Source organism: Anolis sagrei, chromosome 6 (genome assembly GCF_037176765.1).
Source record: "Anolis sagrei isolate rAnoSag1 chromosome 6, rAnoSag1.mat, whole genome shotgun sequence".
Lineage (NCBI taxonomy): Eukaryota > Metazoa > Chordata > Lepidosauria > Squamata > Dactyloidae > Anolis > Anolis sagrei.
In genome coordinates, this window is record NC_090026.1 from 62,745,699 (window position 1) to 62,766,595 (window position 20,897).

General features: G+C 42.8%; 1 protein-coding gene across 1 annotated transcript in view; it reads left to right on the forward strand.

Moving 5' to 3' along the window:
* The window catches only part of IGFBP3 (insulin like growth factor binding protein 3), a 43,661-nt gene extending 22,982 nt beyond the window's left edge, over window positions 1-20,679 (forward strand). The window contains exons 2-4 of the mRNA XM_060781538.2: window positions 1,124-1,344; window positions 9,120-9,239; window positions 19,695-20,679. Of these exons, the coding sequence (XP_060637521.2) occupies window positions 1,124-1,344; window positions 9,120-9,239; window positions 19,695-19,820 (467 nt within the window). The 3' untranslated portion in view covers window positions 19,821-20,679. The remainder of the gene's footprint in view (window positions 1-1,123; window positions 1,345-9,119; window positions 9,240-19,694) is intronic.
* Window positions 20,680-20,897: the final 218 nt, after the last annotated feature.

Sequence of the window (20,897 nt, forward strand, 5' to 3'; positions counted from 1 at the left end):
TTGGCTATGCCAGGAGAAGTGGGGGTTTTAAACATTACAACCTGGGTAGCTGGAAATGATATATATATGAAACTCCAACTTACATATGGATGAATGTATTTGATTACATTGATCCTTTTCAATGTTTCCTTTTTTTGTACCTTCTCAAGCGCATCTTAGGCATCTATTTTTGGTATGATCTACTCTGTAAAATATGATGTGGATGATGGTGCAATATAAATATTTATTTATTATTTATTTATTTATTTATTTATTATTTATTTATTAATGCGCTTGTATACCGCTAATATCTCAGCCTAAATCGGTGACTCATTGCAGTTTACAACACTTAAAAAACAACAATATTCAGTGTAAAAGCATAAAACACATATACAATACAAATTATTGGGCCACCAATAACAATCCAATGCATCTCGTAACTGGAATCGCAATCCAAATTCATCGTCTATGATTACCAATCCTTTAGTCATCATAATTCGTAGCAACGGATTAACCGAATGCTTGTTTAAACATCCATGTCTTCAATCTTTTCCGAAACACCATCAGCGAGGGGGCTGATGGTGTTTACCTCTATGGGGAGGGTGTTCCAAAGCCGAGGGGCCACCGCAGAAAAGGCCCTGTCTCTCGTTCCCGCCAGCCGCACTTGTGAAGCCGGCGGGATAGAGAGCAGGGTCTCCCCAGAAGATCTTAGGGTCCTGGTGGGCTGATAGGCTGAGATACGTTCGGATAGATAAGTTGGGCCAGAACCGTTTAGGGCTTTAAAGGCCAACGCCAGCACTTTGAATTGAGCCCAGTAGCAGATCGGCAGCCAGTGGAGCTGGTGCAGCAGAGGAGTTGTATGCTCCCTGCGCCCCGCTCCTGTTAGTATCATGGCTGCCGCCCGTTGGACTAATTGGAGCTTCCGGGCTGTCTTCAAAGGCAACCCCACGTAGAGAGCGTTGCAGTAGTCAAGACGGGATGTAACCAGAGCGTGGACTACCGTGGCCAAGTCAGACTTCCCAAGGTACGGTCGTAGTTGGCGCACAAGTTTTAACTGTGCGAATGCTCCCCTAATAATACTGTTTAAAAATAAAAAAAACCTATTATTGATTGAATTGCTAACTTATTGAAAACCTTTTTAAAGGTAATTCTAGTGATTCAGATGAAGATCAGAACATCAGTGGCATGGCGACTCAACCTGTCCCCAATACACACAGGCTGTTGGAATCCAGGTCACATGGTCATCACACGAAAATAGATATCATCAGGAAAGAGCATGCCAAAAATACCCAGCGCTACAAATACGATTCACAAAGCACAGACACGCTGAATTTTTCTTCGGAATCCAAACAAGATATTGAATATGTAAGTATTGTTTGTTTAACAGGGAAAGCAATATACATGTGCTCCTTAAATGTCACCTTAAATGAATGAAGGCTCTACATATTAAAAACTGGAAATTCTGGCAGTTGGATAGCCACAAGACACGCAAACTGAATTGAAATTTTCTGAACATGTTTAATACGTTTAATCAGTCGTTGCTTCTCAGACCTTATATTCTTTACTAGAAATGCCACAAAACCTTTTGGAAAACAAAACTCAAACAAAATTGTGAGGAAAAACATGGAGACAAATGTTTGGGAAAAACATTTTTTTTTCTTTTTTTAAAAAAGAAATTTTATTAAATTTTTATATAGAAAGAGTGAGAACAATAAGGTATAGAAAAGTGAAGAAAAAAAAAGAGAAAGGGAAAGGCCAGTAACGTAAAAAGTAAAAAGGACATCCTAAATAAACCCTAAAAAAATAAAAAAGATAAAAAAGATTAAAATATATATGTATCTATATATAAACTACAAAAATACATCCACACACAAAAAGAAAAGGGTGACTTCCATTCCATCTTCTTGGATAAAATATTCTTATTATTCAAAAATATATAATTTTTTTAATTAAAGATAATAAAATTGTCTCTCTTGTTTTTTATTTTTGCAAATTGTCCAGATAGTCATGAAGATTGTCCCAATACGTTCTTTTTATTATAATGCCTGTATTTTTCTTCAACAAAAAAGTCAATTCGTCCATGTCCTTTATTTCTCTGATTTTTTTCCACCCAATCCTGTACCGGGTGGTACTGAGTCTTGCTTCCACTCTCTAGCAAAAACAATTCTAGCGGCGGTCGTAATATATGTAAAACGTTTGTCCTCTTATTCCGTCAATTGTAAATCCAAATCTGTAAAGCCTAACAAGTAATACTCTGGTTTTCTTGTAAAAGTTCTTTTTAAGATCTTTTGCGTCTCTTCATGAATTACCCTCCAAAACTTTACTGCTTCTTTACAAGTCCACCACATATGGTAGAAGGAGCCCTCTTGTTCTGAACATTTCCAACACTTACAAGAAACTGTTTTATACATTTTAGCAAGTTTTTTCGGTGTGGTATACCATCTGTGGAACATTTTTATTCAGTTATTCAGTCCGTTGCATATGTATATTTTAATTTTTTGTTCCACATCTGTTCCCACTCCCTCATTTGAATTGGTCTTCTTAAATTTTGAGCCCATTTTATCATACAGTTTTTAACCTGTTCTTTTTCAGTAAGCCAGGTAAGTAATATATTATAAATATTTGATATTACTTTCTTTTCCAATTTTAAAATTTTATCCCATGCTGTTTCCTCCCAGGAAAATCCAAATTTTTTATCTTGATTGTAATATTCTTTAATTTGCATATAATGTAACCAAGTAATATTAGAAAATTTTTGTTTTAATTCCTCATAAGAATTAATATTGTTCGTAACTTTGTTTGACAAATCTTTGTAGGTTGGCCATTGGGAGAAACATTAGAGTAGTTGCAAGAGAAGAAGTATGGTTTTGATGGCTGGTGTCTCAAAGATGTCATACACTGCCCACTTAAAACTTTCATGTCGGTTGTTAGTAACATGAGAATGTCTCTCTGGCACTGAATATTTTGCTGAGTGCTAGTAGAAGTGTGCTGTCACACCCAGACACTATAAAGATAAAACTAAGATGTGCTTCTCTCTTTATCTGGGTGAACTGCGGGTGCCTTACTTAGAAGCTCAAGATTCCCAGCAATTGAGGCCAGTCCAGAACTGAACATCAAACAGAACATTTATTATTATTATTAACTTTATTTTATTTATTGGGTTGTTGTAGGTTTTTTCGGGCTGTATGGCCATGGTCTTGAGGCATTCTCTCCTGACGTTTCGCCTGCATCTATGGCAAGCATCCTCAGAGGTAGTGAGGATGCTTGCCATAGATGCAGGCAAAACGTCAGGAGAGAATGCCTCTAGACCATGGCCATACAGCCCGAAAAACCTACAATAACCCAGTGATTCCAGCCATGAAAGCCTTCGACAATACATAAAACAATTATTTCTCAAAGTCCTTGACAGACTTGGCACAGCTTGATGAAGTTACAAACACAAACAGTCAACTTATGAAACCATATAGATCAGTGGTTCTCAACCTGGGGTCCCCAGATGTTTTTGGCCTTCAACTCCCAGAAATCCTAACAGCTGGTAAACTGGCTGGGATTTCTGGGAGTTGTAGGCCAAAACACCTGGGGACCCACAGGTTGAGAACCACTGATATAGATGTTCTTTCCTTCCTTTTTCCTTCAGTTGCTGAGTTAACTTTCCCCCAACTGTAGAAAAATCCTGGGATCTTTTACCCTAACCCTGAGCTGCTATCTTTTAGAAAGAGCAGGTCTTCTCCGATCCAAACTCAAGGTTAGTTTTGGAGATGAAGTAATGGAGCCTCTCTCAATGGCAGTGAAATCCTGAGATATTCCCTGCCCCAGCGCTGAGCTGCTATCCTTTAGAAAGAGCAGGTCTTTCTCTATCTGAGCTCAGCACCAGTTTCAAAGGCAAGAGGGTAACCGTACTCACGATGGCCTGTCCGAGCTGCCTAGCTTGGCCACCAGCACATCTGAGGCTTTTTCTATACTGAAGAAGGCAGGAGAGCTTCTCCAAAATGGAGATCTCATCCCCAGGAAAAAGGGCGGTCTTTGGACCAAGGAGATACTTTTTTAAACCAATAGCTGCAAAAAGCTTGCAGGCTGGCTTCCAGCCTCTGTTAATGTTTGACTATTAGGGTGCTGTTAAGACTGTAGCAACCCTGGGGGAAATGCAAAGGGATGCTATTTCAAGCAACTAAAGGGCAATGCAAACCAAGTTCCTGGAAGACGGAACAAGAAGTATTAAGAGTGACAAAATAATAATGATAAATAAATACCCATAACAGCCAGGCAAGCCAAACAGAGCACATGCATCAATGCATTGTCTATATAAATAAAAATGTAATGCTCATTTGTGGGATTAACAGAACTCAAAAACCACTGGACTAATTGACACCAAATTTGGACACAAGACACCTAACAACCCAATGCATGACCTTCACTAAAAAAAAAAATAGATTTTGTCATTTGGGAGTTGTAGTTGCTGGGATTTATAGTTCACCTACAATCAAAGAGCATTCTGAACCCCACCAATGATAGAATTAAACCAATCTTGGGACACAGAACTCCCATGACCAACAGAAAGCACTAGAAGGGTTTGGTGGGCAGTGTCCTTTGGTTTTGGAGTTGTAGTTCACCTACATCCAGGGATCACAGTGGACTCAAACAATGATAAATCTGGACTAAACTTTACACGTATACTCAATATGCCCAAATGTGAACACTGGTGGAGTTTGGGGGAAATAGAATCTTGACATTTGGGAGTTGTAGTTGCTGGGATTTATAGTTCACCTACAATCACAGAGCATTCTGAACCCCACCAACAATAGAATTGGGCCAAACCTCCCACACAGAACCCCCATGTGGGCCACAGCAACGCGTGGCAGGGGACGGCTTTCAATATATTTTGAAACGATTCTCTTTGTCAATGGCAGTCCTTAGTTGCTTCTAAATCTTCCAAAAGTCTGTTTAGGACGATGTATTGTTGAAGGCTTTCATGGCCGGAATCACTGGGTTGTTGTAGGTTTTTTGGGCTATATGGCCATGTTCTAGAACTCAAACTAAGGCCCGCGGGCCGGATATGGCCCTCCAGGGTCATTTATCCGGCCCTCACTTAGGGTCAACCTAAGTCTGAAACGACTTGAAAGCACACAACAACAACAACAACAACAATAATCCTATCTCATCAGCAAAAGCAGATCAACATTCCCCATTGAAATACTAATAAGTTTATACTTGTTAAAATTGTTCTTCATTTTAATTATTATATTGTTTTAAGGTGTGGTTTTTTTGCACTACAAATAAGATATGTGCAGTGTTCATGGGAATTCATTCATGTTTTTGTTTTTTCAAATTATAATCTGGCCCTCCAACCTTTTGAGGGACTGTGACCTGGCCCTCTGTTTAAAAAGTTTGAGGATCCCTGTTCTAGAGGCATTCTCTCCTAACGTTTCGCCTGCATCTATGGCAAGCATCCTCTGAGGATGCTTGCCATAGTTTATTCAAGGAAAAATCCTGCTTAATTTGACTAGTTAATTGGTAAGAACGATTTAATACACTTTTAGTCCACCTATAGAGAAGACAGTTAGGGTAGTAAATAAAAAAGACTTGGGTTTCATTTTGTACCTGCAAATTGTAGCATGTTGTACACATGTGAGACTTGGTATCAACTTTTGGTTGTCTATGAAATGCTTTCTGCTGCATGCAAAGGAGTTTTCTAGCTTTGTGTACCCAACCATACTTTTTTTTCTTTTTTTCTTTTTTAAAGTTCAATACACGAACAAGGTCTACAGGTCAGACAGATTGCAGGAAATATGAGCACAGAATACCTTATTTCTTGTGCAGTTTTTGGCAAAAGACTGCTTATTTCCCATATCCATGCCAATAGACATACAAAATGTGACTAGGCATTCCTTGGCTATGTGTCAGTACACTTGTGGTTAATCAAGACAAAGCTATATATTGTTGAAAAGGGGAAAGCTGTACAGAGGGATCGTTCCAGAACCTATGGAAATGGAAAATGCACAGAGACAAGTCAGTGTGAAAGGTGTTCTTGTCTGCCTGGTCTGTCACAAAATGTAGAGATCTTCCAGAGGGAGTCTAAGGGAGCCTGGCTTTTCAGATTGTGTTTTTGCCCCTCTTTTATATCTAAAGGTCTATGTTAAAGGGGAAATAGGCAAGTTAATTTTGTTCCCATCCCAGGCAGAGAATGTCAAATATTGAAATCAGAATAATTTAGAAGTCTAAATTGTGTCAGATTTAGTTTTCAAGCATAATATAAAATATTGGTGCATAAGAAATCCATACGATCAGACCTAAAATATATGTGTCTTTGCTTATGACGGTTTGAATTCAGTGGGATTTGCTTCTCAGTAGACATGTCCAGGATCTGACATTTCCAGTCATAAATATCACATTTCAAGGTGCCCACGTTCCTCTAGACCTGATCAAGAGTCTTCAGAAGATACAAGATCAGAGTATTATTTTTATCTTAATAAATATCCTGAATCAGTATGTTATCATCCCACGGACCCCCCCCCCCCCCAAGATTTATAGTTCACCAAGGGCTTAGAAATATATGATTTTTCCCTTTTTAAAAAGATCTTTTCCAGAATGGTGCAGGCTCAAGCCATCAGAAGATCAAGACCGAATCAACAACTATCATATCTAACCCTTTAGTGAACATCTGTTCTTCATGACTTTCTATACATCTTTTTGTATGCTATATCTCTTTCACATATATAAAATATATAAAACACTTTACCAAAATATAAACGGATAAGCCCAGAAACATTAACTTCCCTTCTGAGAGATCTTCTGCAGCTGATTGGTCCTTCACCTGACCAATCTCCAGCTTACATTTTCCCCTGCCAGCCAATCCTGGCATGGATCCTAGCCAGCCTATTTTCATGCTAGACTCTAGCATGAAATGGGTGTGGACTAGAATCTCTTAGCATACTTTCTGAACTTGGACCGCATTTGAAGAGATCTATGCCATGGTAAAAAAAAAATCATGTCCCTCTTCTGAAATCATTCCATTGTTGTAGAAACTTAAATTATCTTGTAGTCTAGTGTAGCACCCATCACTTCCCACATGAATTCAGGCATTTTATATTTTACCCGGTGGCACAGCAGGTTTCACCACTGAGCTGCTGAATTTGCTGACCGAAATGTTGGCAGTTCGAATCTGGGAAGCAGATGAGCTCCTGCTGTTAGCCGCAGCTTCTGCCAACCTAGCAGTTTGAAAACATGCAGATGTGAGTAGATCAATAGCAGTGGTTCTCAACCTGTGGGTCCCCAGGTGTTTTGGCCTACAACTCCCAGAAATCCCAGCCAGTTTACCAGCTGTTCGGATTTCTGGGAGTTGAAGGCCAAAACCATCTGGAGACCCCAGGTTGAGAACCACTGATCAATAGGTACAGCTCCAGCAGGAAGGTAACGGTGCTCCATGCAGTCATGCCAGCCACATGGCCTTGGAGGCGTCTATGGACAATGGCGCTCTTCGACTTAGAAATGGAGATAAGCACAACCCCCCCCCCCCCGAGTCAGACACAACTAGACTCAATGTCAAGGGGAAACCTTTACCTTTAGCTTTTTTATATTTCCTTAGCAGTATACTAGCTTCTACATCACATCTGTAGAGAACTAAATATGTTGAGGTATGACTTAATAACAAAGGCAGCTCTACCTGGTACTTGAGGAGATGGTAGTGGGCTATAAATAAAGTGGTATTATTATTATTATTATTATTGCATTATTAAAACCATCACACAAATAGAATAGGTCAGGGGTCCTCAAACTTTTTAAACAGAGGGCCAGGTCACAGTCCCTCAAACTGTTGGAGGGCTGGATTATAATTTGAAAAAAAAATGAATGAATCCCTATGCACACTGCACATATCTTATTTGTAGTGCAAAAACATTTAAAAACAATACAATAATTAAAATGAAGAACAATTTTAACAAATATAAACTTTTTAGTATTTCAGTGGGAAGTCTGGACCTTCTTTTGGCTGATGAGATAGGATTGTTGTTGTTGTTATATGCTTTCAAGTCATTTCAGACTTAGGTTGACTCTGAGTGAGGGCCGGGTAAATGACCTTGGAGGGCCATATCCGGCCCTCGGGCTTTAGTTTGAGGACTCCTGGGTTATAGTCTTTCTATACATTACAGTCTGGGTGTGATCCTGGACTAATCGCTGCGCCTGGAACCCCAGGTCTCAGTGGTGACCAGGGGAGCATTCGCACAATTAAAGCTTGTGCACCAGCTGCGCCCGTACCTTGGGAAGTCTGACTTGGCCACGGTAGTCCACGCTCTTGTTACATCCTGTATAGACTACTGCAATGCTCTCTACATGGGGTTGCCTCTGAAGACTGTCCGGAAGCTTCAACTGGTCCAACGGACAGCAGCCAGGTTGCTAACTGGAGTGGCTCTCAGGGAGCGTACAACCCCCCTGTTGCGCCAGCTTCACTGGCTGCCAGTTTGCTACCGGGCACAATTCAAAGTCCTGGTTTTAACCTTTAAAGCCCTAAACGGTTCTGGCCCAACTTACCTGTTTGAACGTATCTCCCCTTATGAACCATCTAGAAGCTTGAGATCATCCAGAGAGGCTCTGCTCTCGGTCCCGCCTTCATCACAGATACGTTTGGCGGGGACGAGAGACAGGGCCTTTTCAGCAGTGGCCCCCCAGCTATGGAACGTCCTCCCTAGAGAGATTAGATCTGCTCCTTCCCTCTTAATGTTTCAAAACGTGGCTGTTTGAGCAAGTATTCACAAACACAGAGTAATGGATATGGATAGATGATATAGGAAATTGATGATTGACGATGGAATCGGACAATGCTTGACAATAAGGAGACGCCAATGATGTTGTTTTTATTGCTGTTGTGGTTTATGTAATTGTAATGATTTTAAATTGTATTGTCATACTATGTATACTGTTTTGTTGGAAATCACCTTGAGTCGCCGATAGGCTGAGAAAGGCGGTATACAAATACAATAAATAAATAAATAAATACGTGGGAAAGTATTCTTAAACAAGTCAAAATTCCTCAAGTCAAAATCCACATCTTCATTCAAGTTAGATATTTGTCACCATGCAAGACAGACTATTAAAATGTTGGCAAGTTAGAATCTTCTGATTTTCATTTAAAATGTTCTAATTGGCAGGGTCCTTGTCGAAGAGAAATGGAGGATACGTTAAATAACCTAAATATCCTGAATGTCTTAAGTCCAGGAGGACTACATATTCCAAATTGTGACAAAAGGGGTTTCTACAAGAAAAAACAGGTGAGTTTCCAATCACTTTCCTTTTCCTTTTATTTAAAGGCAGATCCATGTAGTGTAATCAACACTAAACAAAAAAAAAAGTAAGTTTTGCATGTATCATGTTAATTGAATATTTGTTTGGCAGCAGTTTGAGAAACCAGTTGGCTTAGTTCCAAAGCTGAATGTCAGATTTTGTTAGTGTTTTGTTAGGCAAAAGTATGATAGCTGGGACCCTACGCTGCTTGCGCAACTTGGGTCTGAATTAATGAGGGGAACATGTGCACAAGACAGCACAGCAAATGAGAGAGGCAACTGCATCAGAGTTGTGGCAACATTGTTCTCCAGAAGGGAAGAGGGAACATTTCTATCCCGTTTACCATCTTCGTAAGCCGTTGTTTATCATTTAACATTAAATAAGTATTACATTACTTCACCCTTATCCTCTTCCACCTGAATTAAATTACCGTATATACTTGAGTATAAGCCGACCAAAATATAAGCCAAGGCACCTCATTTTACAACAAAAAACTGGGAAAACGGATTGACACGAGTATAAGCTGAGGGTGGGAAATGCAGCAGCTACTGGTAAATTCCAAAGTAAACATAGATATCCATAAAATTACATTAATTGAGGGATCAGTAGGTTAAATGTTTTTGAATAAATAAGATAAGACTGTCCTCTGATTAAAGCGTTATTCTAACCTTCTTCAGTGTAAATGTGTTTACATATCCTTCCAATAATAATAGAGTAAAATAATAAATGTAATAATAACAATAATAAAGAATAAAATAATAAATGTAATAATAAAAGTAATAAAGAATAAAATAAATATAATAATAATAGAGTAAAATGATTAAAGTAATAACAATAAAGAATAAAATAATAAATGTAATAATAACAATAATAAAGAATAAAATAATAATAATAGAGTAAAATGATTAATGTAATAATAATAATAATAGTAATAATAGAGTAAAATAATAAAAAAACTCGAGTATAAGCCGAGGGAGACTTTTTCAGTCAAAAAAAAAAGGACTGAAAAACTAGGCTTATACTCGAGTATATACAGTACTTCACTGATATCCCATCACAGCTGCGTCTCTCACTTGCTCTGCTGTCTCACGTACGTCTTCCCTTCATTAATTCTGAGCCGCGTTGCGCAACTAGCATAGCGTAGGGTCCCAGCTATCATACTTTTGCCTACTGTTATTCATGACAATGGATAACAGTTGGAGAAACCTCATATTTAAGTCATAGATGAGCGGACCCAGTCCTAATGATCTGTGACTTTTAAAAATGAGTGATTTACCATTAATTTCCATTGTTTATGAGATAAAAGGAGCCCCTGGTGGCGCAGTGGATTAAAGCGCTGAGCTGCTGAGCTTGTTGACCGAAAGGTCGCAGGTTCGATTCCGGGGAGCGGCGTGAGCTTCCGCTGTCAGCCCTAGCTTCGGCCAACCTAACAGTTCGAAAACATGCAAATGTGAGTAGATCAATAGGGAAGGTAACAGCACTCCATGGGAAGGTAACGGCACTCCATGCAGTCATGCCGACCACATGACCTTGGAGGTGTCTATGAACATCGCCGGCTCTTCGGCTTAGAAATGGAGATGAGCACCACACCCCAGAATCAAACATGACTGGACTTAATGTCAGGGGACAACGTTTACCTTTACCTTATGAGATAAAAACTTAGCTCTGGATTGTATGGATAGTTGTCTCTAGCTTTCATTAGGTAAACAAATCTTTTGAGTTTTTGTTCCAAACCTGCTTCTTCTGGCAAGGTCATTTTAGAAACATTGCAAGCATGTGCAGACACCTGTCACTTTCATATGGTGTCCTTAAGTAAGGAATACTCAGAGGTGGTTTGGCCAGTTCCTTCCTTTGGTGGCCTCCCATTCAAGTACTAACCAGAGCTGACTCTTGCTTAGCTTCCAAGATCAGCCAGGATCTGAAGCCTTTGGAGTACTATATTGCAATGTGTATTAGTCTCCACTATGTAATAGCCATATCTCGCTTTTAGAGTCCAAAAACCTTGTATTTCCTTGCTTATTTGTCATATTAGAGCTGACTGGTACTGGGACCTTTCCTTCTTGGAGGTAAGACCTTTTTTTCAAAAACAAACCAAAGATCCAAGGCAGGTGGAGGGGAGGTTAACCCTTTCTGTCTTCAGGTCATCCCAAATTCCTGTTAATGTTACTGTAAAAGTTCCCATGGTGTCGATATTACATATTTTAAAGCCCCCAGGAGCAGTTGCTAGCTACACCATCAAAATAACATCTGTCTTGTCATCAAGATCAGGGTCAGAATTGCTGGTGAACCTGTTCGTCACATGCATTGTGCAACGGGAGCAGATCGAATTGCTCCTAAGTAATCTCCATTGAACTGAATGAGGTGTAGTTCTTAGTAGACATGCTAACTGCTTAAAATACAAACTGGAAAGGAAAGCTATTATCATAGTATTCACATTTTTTTCTCTAACTGGCTACTATAATACAGGCATCGTATTTAAAATGAAGTTTTTTTACAGAATTAATAATCAATAAAATAATTCCCCTTTGGGCTGTTGTCTTGGGTTATTATTGAAAAAAGTAAGAGAATAAATGTAAGCCGCGCCGAGTCCTTCGGGAGATGATAGCGGGGTACAAATAAAGGTTTATTATTATTATGTTCCTTTAAATCAGTGCTATGTTTTGCATTAATTTCAGATGCAAACTCCATGCTGTAGCAGCTGTTGCAGTTTGTATTACTGTAAGTGTCAGATACATTCCACCTAAGAGGGGAATTTGAAATCTCACAGCTGTGTTCTAGAAGGACTGACTTTTATACTTAACAGTCCATCTGAATTGTTAACACTTTCAAATGTGCCATTAGGGCTGTGCCAGGTGCGGATTATTCCTTTTGCTCCCTTACCACTTCTACTCTCATTTGGCCACTTCTTATCCAGACACAACTTTGTTCTTACTTCTTTTACATATAAACATTATACCCTTGGCAATAACTTACTTTGAAATATACACTTGCAACATATGCTTTGCAGTATTATTGGTTCCCTCATGAACTAAATGGGAAGAGGTAGGGGTCTCTAGGTTTGACAGGTCTTGTAGGCCTCTCTGGTACATCTCTCTGATGACTCAAGAGGAGACAGTCACCCTTTGAGTCACCCTTTCAGGTCTGCAAAACACTACCTCTGTTCCCCTTAGCAGGGAGTTCCTTACCACCACGGCACATCATCTTGGAAGTTTGGCAGGGGCCATTTCATGTGCTGACTCTTCGAGAGGCACCTGCACATTCCCTGCAGACAGAATCTGTTGCATTTCTTTCTGTAGAATTTCAAATTGATTCTGTATCTTCAGACTCTCAGAATGATTCCAGGTCTTTCTACTCCTATGCACCACTTTCCTCCAAGTGTCTGCTTTCTGTGTTTCGTGAGTGACCTCCTCCTCAGAGACATCCCCTCTGTGTTCCTCTTGCAAGACGGTCTGCTCTACTGGATCCAAGACAACTTCTTCCTCCCTAATAGGTTGGAGTATGGATGTATGGACTTCAAGACTTTTATCTTCCACTGACTTGTACTTGGATGCAGATGTAACTACCCACCTACTTACTTCGGCGATATACTTAGGCAATACCTTGTTGCCCGAGGATGATGGTCCTCCAAGATCAGTGTCCTGGTGGTGGTTCTGTAGGTGACTGTGGAGCCCTGTTCTTGATCTGCATCTTCTCCCACAGTAAGGGAATCCAGACGGAGGGTGGTCCCGGTCAGGGTTGGCTTGACTTCCAAGATCGGTGTACTGGCCTATTCTTGATCTGCATCTTCTCCCACAGTGAGGGCATTGGTTTCCAGGTAGAAGGTGGTCTAGGTCGTGGTTGGCTTGATGCACCTTCCTCTTGGCATGTTTCTCTCTTTCACCCTCCATTCATGCCTCTTCAAATTCTACAGGACTGCTGGTCACAGCTGACCTCCAACTGGGACGCTCAAGGGCCAGGGCTTCCCAGTACTCAGTGTCTATACCACAATTTTTAAGGTTGGCTTTGAGCCCATTTTTAAATCTCTTTTCCTGTCCTCCAACATTCCGTTTTCTGTTCTTGAGTTCGGAGTAGAGCAACTGCTTTGGGAGACGGTGGTCGGGCATCCAGACAACGTGGCTGGTCCAGCGGAGTTGATGGCAGAGGACCATCACAGCAATGCTGGTGGTCTTTGCTTCTTCCAGCACGGTGACATTTGTCCGCTTGTCTTCCCAAGAGATTTGCACGGTTTTCCGGAGGCAGCGCTGATGGAATCGTTCCAGGAGTTGCATGTGACATCTGTATACAGTCCCCGTCTCGCAGGTGTATAGCAGGATTGGGAGGGCAATAGCTTTATAAACAAGCACATTGGTATCCCTACGGATGTCCTGGTCCTCAAACACTCTCTGCTTCATTCGGAAAAATGCTGCACTCGCAGAGCTCAGGCGGTGTCGAATTTCAGTGTCAATGTTGACTTTTGTGGAGAGGTGGCTGCCAAGGTAGCGGAAATGGTCAACTTTTTCTAATGTTACACCATTAAGTTGTATTTCTGGCATTGGAGAGGGATTGGTTGGTGACTGCTGGAAGACCACTTTGGTTTTCTCGATGTTCAAGACAAGCCGAGCTTCGCGTATGCTTCTGCAAAGGTGTTTAGAGTGGCTTGCAGGTCTTCTTCTGAATGCGCACAGACGACGTTGCTACCCACACACTCAGGCAAGAGCACAGCTGTTACAAGGGACTACATGAGATCACTCAATATGCATTTTTTGCACACTTTAAAGAATATAACAGAAATCTGCCTTCCCCTCAGCTCCCTCACCAGACACCTACAGAAACACCCCTGTTTGCCTTGCCTGTACACAGAGCTGCAGGAATTATATCTGCAGCTATATAGAGAACTAGTGACAGTTTCTGCTTTTGTAGTTTAGATAAGTTATGTTAAGTAACTCCTTTTTATAAATTTCATCTAAATTATGTATTTATCAGTATATAAGCACAATTATATGCATAAAACATAGCCACACAGACCTCCAATATATCTAGCAGTTGCTGAAGTGATAACTTGGTTGTAAAGGATTATGTATCTGTTAATAAATGTTAGGGGCAAGCCTAGAATTCCTCTGGCAAACAGATGCAAGTGGAGTTGTTACTGCTGCCAAAACTGTCTCGACCAGACATTTGCTGTCTTTGGAGCCTATTAAAAATCAACTGCCTTTCATTCCCAAATAAAGGGTGCATGCAAAACATCCTTCCCCTTGAGATTTCCATGGGCCCATTAGAAGTCGATGTAGCCTTATAGTGGTGGACAACTGTGATGTGTAGCTTATTTGAAATGATTTATAAGTCTTTTCGACAATTTTGGACCTATTGTGAATATAATTTTGGTGCAATAATTATAACCTTAATAGCTACATGGCATTAGACATACATTTCCATTATAAGTCCTATGTGAATTGCACTCTTTCCCAAGTCCTGGTGGTACTGAAGATGTATGGCTTAGATCAGGGGTCCTCAAACTACGGCCCGGGGGCCGAATACGGCCCTCCAAGGTCATTTACCCGGCCCTCGCTCAGGGTCAACCTAAGTCTGAAACGACTTGGAAGCACACAACAACAACAACAACAACAATCTTATCTCATCAGCCAAAAGCAGGCTCACACTTCCCAATGAAATACTAATAAGTTTATATTGGTTAAAATTGTTCTTCATTTTAATTATTGTATTGTACTAAAGTGTTTTTTGCACTACAAATAAGACATGTGCAGAGTGCATAGGAATTCATTCATATTTTTTTCAAATTATAATCCCGCCCTCCAACAATTTGAGGGACTGTGACCTGGCCCTCTGTGTAAAAAGTTTGTGGACCCCTGGCTTAGATGAAGACATATGGCTTAATTTTGTAGCCTCACACCAATCTATATATATAAATCTGTTAGGTTGGTTATACCGGACAGGTAAACTCTAAACCCCCTCAACGAAACTGCACCAAAATTGCCATGGCCCTAGGACAACCCACTCGGTACAAACTAATCCACTCACAATTACAAACATCACAACAACACACTCACAAAATGGCAAAACAACAGAGCATGCGCACTGGAGCAAAGTCTCCAGCTCGCGCGCACACATGGCCGAACGGCCGAACGGCACTTCCCTCCCTCCCTCGCCCAGCACGAACACGTCGCCGCCACAAACACACACACACGCATCGCAACTTCCTCCCACCCCTTCCCTCCACCCCCTCCTTCATCTTACCCCTCCCACGCTGCCTCCAAGCCTCGCCGCGCCGCATCCCCACCGGAAAGACACGCCTCCTCCCTTCGCCCCACCTCTTCCCTCCCTGACTCACTCCTTCCCTCCTCCCTCCCTCCCTCCACCTCCGGAAAGACACGCCGGTGGGGATGCGGCGCGGCGAGGCAGCGGCGCTTGGAGGCAGCGTGGGAGGGGTAAGATGAAGGAGGGGGTGGAGCGAAGGAAGGGGGCGTGTAACCAGAGAGGGAGGGAGGAGGGAAGGAATGAGTCACAGAGGGAAGGGGTGGGGTGAAGGGAGGGGGAGACTTTGAAGACACGCCCCTCCGTTCGCCCCACCCCTTCCCTCCCTGACTCACTCCTTCCTCCTTCCACCCCCTCCGGAAAGACCCGCCCCCTCCCTTCGCCCCACCCCTTCCCTCCGTGACCTTGAGTATGGGAGTTGTAGTTCACCGACATCCAACTTCGCCCCGCCCCCTTCTCGCCCACACATGCACCACGCAACTTCCCCCCTCCCCCTGCTAAGCCCACCCACGCCGCTGCCAAGCCTCGCCCCTTTCTAACCCTGCCACCCTCTTCCCCCAGTCCAAGCCCCGCCACGCCGCTTCCTGCCCTGTCGAAACCAACTCTCCGCCCCCTCCTTCATCTTACCCTGCCCATGCTGCCTGCACTCCTCCTCCTCCCACCCCACTCTGCCGAAGCCCCACCCACACCCACCGACGCCCCGCCCCTGCACTCCTCCTCCTCCCACCCCCCTCCGCCGAAGCCCCGCCCACACCCACCGATGCCCCGCCCCTGCACTCCTCCTCCTCCCACCCCCTCCGCCGAAGCCCCGCCCACACCCACCGATGCCCCGCCCCTGCACTCCTCCTCCTCCCACCCCCCCTCCGCCCAAGCCCTGCCCACACCCACCGACGCCCCGCCCCTGCACTCCTCCTCCTCCCACCCCCCTCCGCCGAAGCCCCGCCCACACCCACCGATGCCCCGCCCCTGCACTCCTCCTCCTCCCACCCCCCCTCCGCCCAAGCCCTGCCCACACCCACCGACGCCCCGCCCCTGCACTCCTTCTCCTCCCACCCCCCTCCGCCCAAGCCCCGCCCACACCCACCAACACCCCGCCCCTGCACTCCTCCTCCAACCCCCTCCGCCCAAGCCCCGCCCACACCCACCGACGCCCCGCCCCTGCACTCCTCCTCCACCCACCCCCCTCCGTTGTAGCTGTTGGGATTTTTAGTTTACCTGTAATCAAAGCATTCTGAATTCCAGCAACGACGGAAATAAACCAAACGTGGCACACAGGACTCCCATGACCCAACAGAAAGAGTGTGAGAGAGAGAAAGAGGGAAAGAGAGAGAGAAAGAGGGGAAAGGAAGGAGTGTGAGAGAGAGAAAGAGGGAAAGAGAGAGAAAGAGGGGAAAGGAAGGAGTGTGAGAGAGAAAGAGGGAAAGAGAGAGAGAAAGAGGGGAAAGGAAGGAGTGAGAGAGAGAGAAAGAGGGAAAGAGAGAGAAAGAGGGGAAAGGAAGGAGTGAGAGAGAGAGAAAGAGGGAGAGAGAGAGAGAAAGAGGAGAAAGGAAGGAGTGTGAGAGAGAGAAAGGGGGAAAGAGAGAAAGAGGGGAAAGGAAGGAGTGTGTGAGAGAGAGAGAGGGAAAGAGAGCGAGGGAAGGAAGGAAGAGAGGCCAGGCAGAGAATTCAAAACTCTTACTAAAAGCCACAGCAACGCGTGGCAGGGCACAGCTAGTATTACTATATATCATGTATAAGTCTGCCCATGTAGAAGTCGAAGGCAGCTTTTGGATTCTGATACGATCTGTGGTCAATGAGTGGAGATGGGAAAGTGACATTACCAGCATGCTAACTGGGGCCCCTTACAGAGAGAGGTCAACCCTCCTGTTCAAGGAGCTCCACTGGCTGCCGTTTATATTCCGAGCCCAATTTAAGGTGCAGGTGCTTACCTACAAAGCCCTGAACGATTTGGGACCAGCCTACCTGCATGACCGCATTTCCATCTACGAACCCACACGTTCACTTCGGTCATCTGGAGAGGCCCTGCTCGTGATCCCACCGGCGTCGCAAGCGCGCTTGGTGGGGACGCGGGACAGGGCCTTTTCCGTGGTGGCCCCCCGACTCTGGAACACCCTCCCCAAAGACCTTAGACAGGCCCCTACATTGGCTGTCTTCAGAAAGAACTTGAAGACCTGGCTTTTCCGATGCGCCTTCCCAGATTAGGAAATCTCCACTACCAAGTCCCATAAGCACTTTATCAGAACATCACACATCGCACTTGCCCTAGAAGCCCTTTATACACCTCCTGTCACATCAGCACTTTTAATCTTTGTACCCACCTTCTGGCCCGGCCCAGTTTTATTGTGTTTTAGTGTATTGTGCCTGTTGTTTACTTTGCTTTATTCTGTTTTTAATTGTTTGATTTGCTTAGATTGTATTGTTATGTTGTGTGTTGAGGCCTTGGCCTGTGTAAGCCGCATCGAATCCTTCGGGAGATGCTAGCGGGGTACAAATAAAGTTTAATAATAATAATAATTACCACTCCCTCCCTCAGACATTAAATAAGAGCAGAAGCGTGCCATGGCAAAGAGAGTAGAGGGTAAGGTCTGGATCTTTGCAGGTACCAGACCTGTAGGTATTGACTCCTGAGACTGCTTCTGCAGTCCTGGGCGTCAATTCCCACAGCCACCCCTATTCTTGAGGGCCCTGGAGCGGGACAGTGCTCCCCCAACACCCCTTATTTCGCCCTCCAAAACTTATTCAAGGGGCCTCTCCGGAGAGTACTCCTGGTGTGCAGAAAGCCCTTCTCCCTCTCCTACACTATTTTCGTGCGTCAGGAGTACTATCCAGAGGGGACTGTGCTGCCCCTTGCATATAGCCACCCCCCAAGAAAAGGCCTGAGGTATGGGTTGGGGGTGAGGACAGAAATCTGGGAGGAACTGGGTTAAAAAAAACCCCCAGTTCCTCCTGAATTTGGGGCCTGTGTAGAAGGGCCCTGATATTCAGCTTATTGTCTATGGCAGTGTAGACTCAGATAATTGAGTTCAAAGTAGATAATGTGGATTATCTGCTTTGATAATCTGGATTGTATGACAGTGTAGAAGAGGCCCAAGACGCCTAATCCCTTTCACATGTACTGTTTTCAAGCCATTTGTCGCCCATCCTATATCTGTACCTTTCATTTTATTTATTTATTTATTGTATATATATCCCGTCTCTTCTCTACCCCAATGTAATCTCAGCTGCATTAAGATCACTCTGACCAAAAGGTCATGAGTTTGAAGCCAGCCCAGGTTGGAGTGGGTTTCCAACCAATTGTGTAGCCTGTTGTCGACCTTTGCAACCCGAAAGATAGTTGCATCTATCAAGTAGGAAAATAAGGTACCACCTTAAAGTGTGAGGAGGCTAAATTAACTCATTTATGAGGCCATAAAAAAAAAAGACTCCAGCAAAAGCATGCGGGGAATGCGGAAGTACTTCATCAGTGTCGCAGATGGACGATGAAAGCGACAGCTCCCCTGGTGGCCAGAAAAAAAAGTTAAATAGCCTCCGTCTATGTCTGTATATGTTGTATGTCAAAAATTGGCATTGAATGTTTGCCATTTATGTGTACACTGTAATCCGCCCTGAGTCCCCTGCGGGGTGAGAAGGGCGGAATATAAAAGCTGTAAATAAATAATAATAAATAAAAGGGGGACTCAGGACGGCTGACATAGGCAGCAATTCGATGCCATTATATGAACAATTAATACAATAACCATTAAACAAACCACCAAACCATTAAAATACATAAGTCATTAATTAAACAATATAAAAATATTTGTTACCAAATAGAATCGTATCCTCATGTAAATCGCTTTTCCAATCCATTTCCACTAAAGTGCTAATTTATGTCTGCTGACCGAAAGCCTGGTCCCATAGCCAGGAGGGATGGGATTGATCGTATCTCACTCAGAAGCACGTTCCACAAGTGGGGGGCCACCACCGAGAAGACCCTGTCTCTCGTCCCCACCAGCCGCATTTGTGATGTTGGTGGGAGTGAGACCAGGGCCTCCCCTGATGCTTAAGTGTTGTACCATACATTTCTCTCTGTTGAATTCCATTTTGTTAGTTTTGGTTCAGATCTTTGATCTGTAAAATTCATTTTCGATCCCTTTCAATCTTAAAATAATAAAACTTGTATAGCTGACTGAATTGCTTTGCTTTGTTTCTAGTGTCGTCCATCCAGAGGCCGAAAGAGAGGCTATTGCTGGTGTGTGGATAAATATGGACAGCCACTCCCTGGATATGATGGAAAAGGAAAAGAGGATATTCATTGTTACAGTTTTGAAAGCAAGTGAGAGACATTATTACCTGCCATGATATCAGTGTGTGGCATCTTGTTTTGTCAGAGGCCTTGAAGTGACTAAGACAGTATTTAACTAAACTGGACTTTGGGGTTCTGAGGCTTACCCCCTATTTTTATTAGGGGATTCAATGATTCTATGGACTGTGCAGCTGCAGCCTGGCACTGACATACTTTTAGTTTTTCCATAGATTTACACAGAGAGCTCTGAAATCCTAAACAAATGCACTATTAATCCCCATAAAGAATAATAAGAAAAGGCACTTCAGAATAGATTCAGGGAGTCTCCACTGACTTTTTGTTTGTTTGTTTCATTTTTAAAATCATGGTGTGTGGCCAATTTGATCCCGAGAGATCGTTCGTGCTTTTGTCTTGAAGAATTTAAAGACTACAAGCTTCGTAAAGATATTAAATATATTGGGTATGGCCCTGCCTAAGCTAAGCACTTTCAAGTCACATAGAGTTCACCTGGATAGCTAAGCATGAGCTCTATTATTTCCCAGATTGAAGAGACTTAGAAATGCTTAGCTTGAATTGGATTGTGTCCAAGTGGTTTTTCTTTTTAATGTAAGTCTCATGGGAAGCTTATCATGACGGGTAAAAATGCTTTATTAAAAGAAAGCTCAATGATTTTTTAAATGCAACGTATTTCTATATATGCCCTGTTTTTGTTCTGTAAAATGTACTTATTATGAACATTCTGTTAGTCTGTATTTAATATATATAAATTTTTAAAATAAACTATTTAACGATATAACATGGATATTCAAATATTATAGATTTATTACAATTAAGGTGTTGGAATCACAGACACCTTAAAGGGCCAGACTCAAAAGTGTCTTCAAAACAGAGTTTATTAAAACTAAGGAAAAAGGACGCAGAAGTGCTAAATACAGTGCCATTGGTCAAAACTCAAGAAACAAACCAGACCTGGTCCAAACAGGTTAACAGAAATATAATCCAGATTTACTGGAATAGGGAAATAAAAACAAATCAAACAAGGTGCTCTGAGGCAAAACAAAAAGGCACAGTACACAACTGGTTAACAAAAAAAAGGAGGGGCCGCAGGAAG